This window comes from Halichoeres trimaculatus, unplaced genomic scaffold, assembly GCF_033239565.1.
Source record: "Halichoeres trimaculatus isolate MK-OKI-2021-1 unplaced genomic scaffold, fHalTri1.1 fHalTri1_scaffold_10, whole genome shotgun sequence".
Taxonomy (NCBI): Eukaryota; Metazoa; Chordata; class Actinopteri; order Labriformes; family Labridae; genus Halichoeres; species Halichoeres trimaculatus.
Genome location: NW_027437187.1, coordinates 2,114,053 through 2,122,733, shown reverse-complemented (window position 1 = coordinate 2,122,733; position 8,681 = coordinate 2,114,053). Strand labels below are relative to the sequence as shown.

The window sequence follows — 8,681 nt, the reverse complement described above, 5'->3', positions numbered from 1 at the left end:
AAAAAGTAAAAGTTTGCTGCATTTTGTCATTAACCACCAAAGTGAATGTCTTAATTAGAAAAAAAAAACACACACACACACATTAGAGCATCAGAACACTATTGACTTTAAGCATACCAGCATGAATCACAAATAAAAAATAAATTTAAAAAACTTGCAGGATGTTTGATTGGTCAAATCTATATCAATTATAACTGAACTCACAGAGAATGTGTTTTGAACCCCATAGATAGAAAAAACTGCACTAAATAAGTGTTACTGGCACCAACATTATTAGTGCATTGAAATGTTGGAACACACATGCAATCTGGATTATATTATCTGAAAATTATATGTGTAGCAATCAGAACAATCCTGAAAACAAATATCTGTAGTTTATTGATATGTCAGACCCTCACAATATAAGAACTGAGAGTGACACTTTATTCAATGCCACATATTCCTTCAGAAGAGAGCTCCTGAGAGACGACAGATGACTCAGTATGAAGGAAGAGTGGACACCATAAACAGGAAAGGTTTTGTTTTAAAGCTAAATGATTAATCTTGTTTACAGAACTACCTATCAAATAACTGCTGAGTGTTTCTGTTGAGTTTCAGCAAATATCTGTACAGTGTGTATAAAAATAAAGTTCAAACACTGTCTGTACGAAGAGACATTTAAAAACACGTCACCTGCAGCTCGTTCTGTCTGTGAGCTTAGTGTCAGAATGAGATATCTGTTCAAAACTTCAAGAATAGCACCTTAATGAATCACATTCAAACATTCACAGTAGTGTAAAAAGCTCCAGCTGAGAGCCGGTCAGACCCAAACCTCTTCAGTTTACTTCTTACAGTAAGAGGTTTCAGTAAAAACTGTTCAACATTAATTGTTTTCAGTGCGTTTGTCCTCCATCACATCACTCCTGCTGCGACAGCTTCTTGTATTTCTTCTTGAACTCCTGGAAAATGCTGGAGGTTTTTCCCATTAGAGGACAATACTTCTTCTCTGAGTGTCTGTACAGTGTGCTGTATGAATGTGCGTGATGAGAAACACAGGAAGGCCTTGAATTGGAATCAGATAGAGAACAGAAAGTGGGGAGGGAGGGGAGGAGTTAACGATTTTAATAAGGCAGCATGAAAGTGTGGGATGTGTGTGACTGCGATTTAACCGTTATTAGGAAAACACCAGATGATGCTGGGAAATGAGAGGAGACATCACTGGCTCACCCCGCGGATGACAACATTTCAGATCAGTCACTGAATGTCTAGAATAGGCAGATCTTTAACTATATAAGGGTTTAAGGGCCAGAAATCTGTGTTCTGTCCCTAAAGGAAGAGTCTGAGACTTGTATCAGGGCTGTAAGGGAGAGTTAAAGAACAACCCAGAGCTCTGTCGCACATTCTTGACTTGCTGTTATCATTAAATCTGAGTTAAATGAGAACTTGGATGCGTCCTGGTCATCATCTCTTCGTTCAATGAACACGCTAGGTAATTGAAATATCTGGGATTCTCAGAATTAGGAATTTGCTTTGAGTGACAAATAATATCTGCAGAGTACCCACTTTATTTGAAAAGGCAGAAGTTTGAGAAATTAACTAAGTGCACAGTTACAGAGTACCCGCTCCTTGTAACAGATATTGCAGTTAGAGAAAACAGTAAAATTGTCACTAGGAGATACATTTAAAACACCATTTCCTTTCAGCTCCCAAGTCTGCCTCTTTCCTTGTGCTGTTGATCCTGGGGCCCAGTTTCTCTCTCAACACTTTTTTGTCCTCCTCCATGAGCTGAGCCAACAGCAGGCCGAGTCTGTGTCCACCATCAAAATCAAACTCACTGAGTAGTGAAATGAGCAGCACTGACAGTAAATGAATCAATAAGCAAATCAGTATAAACAGTGTGTGAATGAGGTATGTTCAAACATTTTGAAGCTGTGTCACCATTAATTTAATTTAGCTGAGTTTCATCATCATGATGTAAATTAATGTCACCATTACATATTTCTACAATCTGAGTTATGATCCGCTGATTTTACTGTCCAGTCATCTTCCTCTTTTTCCCATCTTTCCCCCTCTTTGTACCAACCAATCACAGCTATTAGCAGTAGTGCTGCACAATTTGGGGAACAGGTGCAATTTGCGATTAGGTGGACAATATTGCGATTGTGCTTGCGATTTAATAAAAAAAAGTTGTGTCATGAGTCTACAGACTTGCTTGGTTATAATGGAGAAAAATCAAGAAAAAAGCAGAGATGGATTACTGAGGATTTTTATTGTGTAATAATTCTCAAAATATCCAAACTTACTGTATACAAACAACAATGTACAGCACAACATTAATGTTTTGTTTGTATTCAAAATAGCACATTTATGCCACTTTTGCTTTGCATGTTTTGAAAATGACATCTTTTTGCTCAGTGTCATTCAACCGGTAACCAAAATAACACCAAACAACAGAGGTAGAGTTCCTTTTCACCTTGAGCGCCTCACTTACTTCTCTGTGCTCCATCTTGTCTGATTAAACTGCCGTACCAGGGGGGCAGGTAGTCACATGACCAGTTTAAATAGTGACTGATTAGTCATCTCACGCTCGCTCTTTTACTCAGTCACACACACACACACAGACACACACACATCACTCGCACAAACACGCTCATTTTTTTTACACTTTTTTAAATAATTGCACAATCGCACCTCTTTTGCGATTACGTAATTGCACGTGCTGACATTGTGATTGCGATTGCAATAATTGTGCAGCACTAATTAGCAGACAGCATATACCTAGCAAAGTTTCTGTCTCTTTGCTTAGAGCTGCTCTAAGAAACTTCCTGAATCCCCCTGAAGCTAAGAATCCTTAATGGAGTTTTAAGGCAAAGTTAGGAGCTCTCTGAGAGGACTCTGAGAAGCTTTGTGAACACAGGCCCTTGAGTGCTTATTGCCATAGCAACAGTTAAGAAGACCCTGCGGAGACTTTACCTCCTGAGACTCCTCGGGAAGAAGCACCTACCTCTAAACCTGCTGGTGCTCCACAGAAAGTGAGCTGGCATCCTGCAGATGATCTTCCTGCAGACAGTTTGAGGACACTTAAGCCTGCTCACCTCATGGGGGTTTAAACAGCCCAGAAGTTGGTTTAAACTAAAGAGCTGTTTCATTTCTTGGTTAAACATGTGGCTGCTTGTTTGTGAGCAACTTTACTGACTGTGCTGATTTCTTTCTTTCTTTCCTTGCAGGGCTCTCAGGTCGAAGATTTATAAAACTTGGTGAGCTGTTACTCCAGGTTAAATCAAACTTATAAAAAACTAGCTAAAGCCATCATAACAAAACACTTTGTGTGTGACGAACCTGTACAAGCACACACTGCACATCTTACACTGCACAAACACATACTGCACATCATACAAACACACACAAACACACACTGCACAAACATACACTGCACAAACACATACTGCACATCATACACTGCACAAACACACTGCACAAACACATACAGCACAAACACACACTGCACAAACACATACTGCACTTCATACACTGCACAAACACACTGCACATTACACACAGCACAAAAGCATATTGCACATCATAAACTCCACAAACACACACTGTACAAACACATACAGCACAAACACACTCTGCACAAACACATACAGCACAAACACATACTGCACAAAACACAAATTGCATGTCATACACTGCACAAACACAAACTGCACATCATACACATACTGCACAAACACACACTGCACAAACACAAACACCACGTCATACACTGCACAAACACATACTGCACATTACACACTGCAAAAACACAAACAGCACAAACACAAACAGCACAAACACATACTGCACATCATACACTGCACATTACACACAGCACAACCACAAACAGCACAAACACAAACTGCACATTACCCACAGCACACATACTGCACATCATGCACTCCACAAACACACACTACACAAACACACACTGCGCAAACACATACTGCTCATCATACACTACAGAAACACACACAGCACAAACACACACAGCACAAACACACACTGCGCATCATACACTGCACAAACACATACTGCACATCATACACTGCACAAACACATGTTGCACATCATACACTGCACAAACACACACTGCACATCATACACTCCACAAACACACACTACACAAACACACACTGCGCATTATACACTGCACAAACACACACTGCACATTATACACTGCACAAACACATACTGCACAAACACACACTGCACATTATACACTACACAAACACACACTGCACAAACACACACTGCACAAACACATACTGCTCATCATACACAGCACAAACACACACTGTACAAACACACACAGCACAAACACACACTGCACAAACACACACTGCGCATCATACACTGCACAAACACATGTTGCACATCATACACTGCACAAACACACACTGCACATCATACACTCCACAAACACACACTACACAAACACATACTGCGCATCATACACTGCACAAACACATACTGCACAAACACACACTGCACATTATACACTACACGAACACACACTGCACAAACACACACTGCACAAACACACACTGCACAAACACATACTGCTCATCATACACTGCAGAAACACACAGCACAAACACACACTGTACAAACACACACTGCACAAACACATACTGCACAAACACACACTGCACATTATACACTACACAAACACACACTGCACAAACACACACTGCACAAACACATACTGCTCATCATACACTGCAGAAACACACAGCACAAACACACACTGTACAAACACACACTGCGCATCATACACTGCACAAACACATACTGCACATCATAAACTGCACAAACACATGTTGCACATCATACACTGCACAAACACACACTGCACATCATACACTGCACAAACACACACTGCACAAACACACACTGCACAAACACATGACACTTGAGCTGTGGTTTTTATTCTAACCAATGAGCTGACTGTGTTAATCTGTTACTGATTTGTTACGTGATGTTCACACTAAAGATCCTGCAGATCATGTTCACACACCCGTGTGTTTCCTCTGCATTGTTCAGGGCAATGAAACAAGTCCAGGAGGGGGATGCACAGTGCAGTTTTAATGAAACTCTGTTAACAACAAACACACACTCACAAACACCAACACACATACGTTCAGTGTTAACAGTTTCAAACTGACCTGCAGTTTCAAAGTACAACAAAAATACACGTTGCTTTCTCATGAAAATATAAAAAATAAGTGTGATATGTATAAAAATAAAGTTCAAACACTGTCTGTACGAAGAGACATTTAAAAACACGTCACCTGCAGCTCGTTCTGTCTGTGAGCTTAGTGTCAGAATGAGGTATCTGTTCAAAACTTCAAGAATAGCACCTTAATGAATCACATTCAAACATTCACAGTAGTGTAAAAAGCTCCAGCTGAGAGCCGGTCAGACCCAAACCTCTTCAGTTTACTTCTTACAGTAAGAGGTTTTAGTAAAAACTGTTCAACATTAATTGTTTTCAGTGCGTTTGTCCTCCATCACATCACTCCTGCTGTGACAGCTTCTTGTATTTCTTCTTGAACTCCTGGAAAATGCTGGAGGTTTTTCCCATTAGAGGACAATACTTCTTCTCTGAGTGTTTACTCCATGTCCCTAGGATGCAGAAAAATAAAGCATGTTAGCCCAAACTGCTAAAAAACAAGACTTTTTATGCTTCAGTGGGTCTTAATCATGTTGCTTAACGTAATTAATTTGTTTGCTACCTTTTTTTAATCTAACAAAGACATGATGCTACAAAACTGCTGACGAATGCCTGATGATGAATTTACTTTGTAGTTTGGGGTAATAAAGACTGGAGTTCTGTTTCTACCAAGTGGTTCAGTTCAGTTTGTCTCATTAGGCACTAAACCAAGGAAAGGTCCCCAAATTATGGACCCATACCATTTGTAACAAAAAGCCACGTGTCAGTCACAAAGAAGACGCATTGCTGGATGTCTTCCATCGTTGCTCTTTGTTTACTGTTTCATGGTTTGCTTCTTGGATTCATTAGCGGGGTACACTGTGTCACACTACTATGACGTCAGGCTATTACATAGCTGAGGCGGCTATCAGCATCCGGCTTACACGCAGCCTTCCAGGAAGGGCTTAACTGATCCAACCCAGTATCACACTGTACTGATCCAAACCAGACCACTCGGTGGAAACTGGGTTAGTTGGCTGTCAGAAACTTGACTGTGATTGTGTTCAGTCATGGGTAACTTTGGAAAATTCACAGGAGGAACTGATAAAGGAATCAGTAAAGAATCAGATCGATCAGCAGGATCAATACAGGCACTGGTATGGAGTGAATCTTATGGATACCTGTTTTAGCTTGTAAAGGACTTTCAGAAAGATGAGTACACAAGATTGTCCCACTCTGAAGACTTCCACCCCAATCCACCCTGACACAACAGGACCACATGTGGGCTGATGACATCATTAACTAACATTTCACCTGGAATAATTTGGCCCTTGGTTTCTGGGGAGGATGCTGACCAAGTGTTAACCTCTTATATGATATGTTCACATTAATCCCTGATTTTGGATTTGGCTTTAGTATTATAAGCCAGGGTCATTCACTATGCCTCCACGTGTTAAGGTACGTTCACAGCTGACAGTAACACAAAGAACATTTTAGCCTCCATGGGTCCTGTCTGTGGTTCTCTGAGCTTGTTTCACCTGCCAGGACAAAAGGCCAAGCTGACAGGCACCAGTTTGTCCTGAGATGATACTCATGAGGGTTCAGAAGTGGTAGTTTTTTGGAAACAGGTACGCAGATCAAGCTGATCTGTTTCAGAAAGGCCAAAAGGTGAGTTTCCCAGCCGGAAGAGAGGAGATTTGGCAGAACCTTCTTCAACATGTTCCAGCCTGATAAGCATGTTTACAGGAAGTTCCTTTGTACTGAGGAAGTGTAATAACTTTAGTTTGGCCAGGATTCATTGCTGTAGTGATGAACTGGCAAAAACAAAGCCCTGTGACATCACTGAATAAAAAGGTATGAGTGAGCTTATGGGGAGTTAGTCTGTCCATCTGTCTGAGCTGTGCCATCCAACAAACCCACAAAGGCTGCTGAGTTGATTCTGTCATCCCATCATTCATATATCTATCACACCTCCTCAGGTCAGTTTATAGACTGTGTGTATGTACAGGCCATCGTGTGGATGTGTTAATGTGCTTTTTATTATTACCACATATGAGGCAGCACTGTGTCAAATGTCTAGTCTACTCTAAACTCTAAAACCCCATCACTGAGGAGGATGAGTGGGAAGGTGTTTGGGATTGTTGTGGACTGAAATGATCAGGGACATGAATATCTAAGATGAGAAACTCATCAGTTCCATCTGAATCCTGCAAATAAATCCATGACATCAACACGCCTGTTTGTGCTATTTGTTACCTTTTTCTCTGATGTCAGATTTGTTTGAGTGTTTCCTTTCAGCATGTTCAGTTGTATCTACAAAAAAAAAAGAGAAAATAAACACAAGATGATGAAAATAATGCACATGGCAGCTTTACAGAGAATATAACACCTGGGTTACAGTGATGGACCCTGGGTTTAAAACATTAAATTACGTGATAACACCTGTTCAGTTAAAAGAGCACTTCTCTAGTCTGCCTAGTTTCAGAACACTGTTTCTCCATCACAGTTGAAACCTATCAGAATTTGGTTGGAGCAGCTGTAAACGAGTTTGAAAGAAAACTTTTATAAAATCACTCGAAAGACATCTTTTGGTAAGTAAAAAGTTTCATGTAAGAGGTTTCATTTCTGTTTTTATAAATGCAGTGATCTCCACTACAGAGTCATTTCTGTTTTTATAAATGCAGTGATCTCCACTACAGAGTCATGTCTGTTTGTATTAATGCAGTGATCTCCACTACAGAGCCATGTCTGTTTGTATAAATGCAGTGATCTCCACTACAGAGTCATGTCTGTTTTTATAAATGCAGTGATCTCCACTACAGAGTCATGTCTGTTTGTATTAATGTAGTGATCTCCACTAAAGAGCCATGTCTGTTTTTATTAATGCAGTGAACTCCACTACTGAGTCATGTCTGTTTTTTTTGTAATGCAGTGATCTCCACTACAGAGTTAGGTCTGTTTTTATTGATGCAAACTCAGAGCCTGAATTATGGTTCATCCAACACTAACTGTTGTTCTTAATTTCAGTCATTTCTCTGGATTATTAATTTTGTTGATGATACCATGAACTGTAGATGTCAAATACAGAGATATTAAAGGACGTGGTCACACTGGCCAACTGTGCCGTGCCTAAGCACACTTCAGCCCCAAAGCACGTTTGGAATGGCCAGTGTGACCGCAACTGTGCCGTGCTCAAGCACAATTCGCTTCCGTGCTTGGGCACGCTTTGGGGAGGTGGGCTTTGGCACGGTTTACTTCATGCGCAAGCGCAAGCACGTGGAGAGCTTGTGCGATCCATGACATATGATCGCTGCGAGCGCATCTCTTGACAATCATTTTAAACAAAGCTGCGGGGATGTTAAAGCGCTGTGTCGAGCCAAAAAGACTTACAATAAGTCTAAAAGTCTCTAAAGTTGTAACAGTGTTCTCTGTGTCTCATTGTGCTGACTGTGACAAGATCGTGCTTCATGTAAACAGACACTTCACGATGACGGGGGCAGGCCATTTG

General features: G+C 40.7%; 1 protein-coding gene across 1 annotated transcript in view; it reads right to left on the bottom strand.

Annotated features, from left to right (window-relative positions):
* Positions 1 to 5,051: 5,051 nt before the first annotated feature.
* The window catches only part of LOC141797090 (uncharacterized), a 37,013-nt gene continuing 33,383 nt past the window's right edge, over positions 5,052 to 8,681 (bottom strand). The window contains exons 3-4 of the mRNA XM_074678503.1: positions 7,430 to 7,486; positions 5,052 to 5,646 (exon numbers count right to left, since the gene is read on the bottom strand). Of these exons, the coding sequence (XP_074534604.1) occupies positions 5,537 to 5,646; positions 7,430 to 7,486 (167 nt within the window). The 3' untranslated portion in view covers positions 5,052 to 5,536. The remainder of the gene's footprint in view (positions 5,647 to 7,429; positions 7,487 to 8,681) is intronic.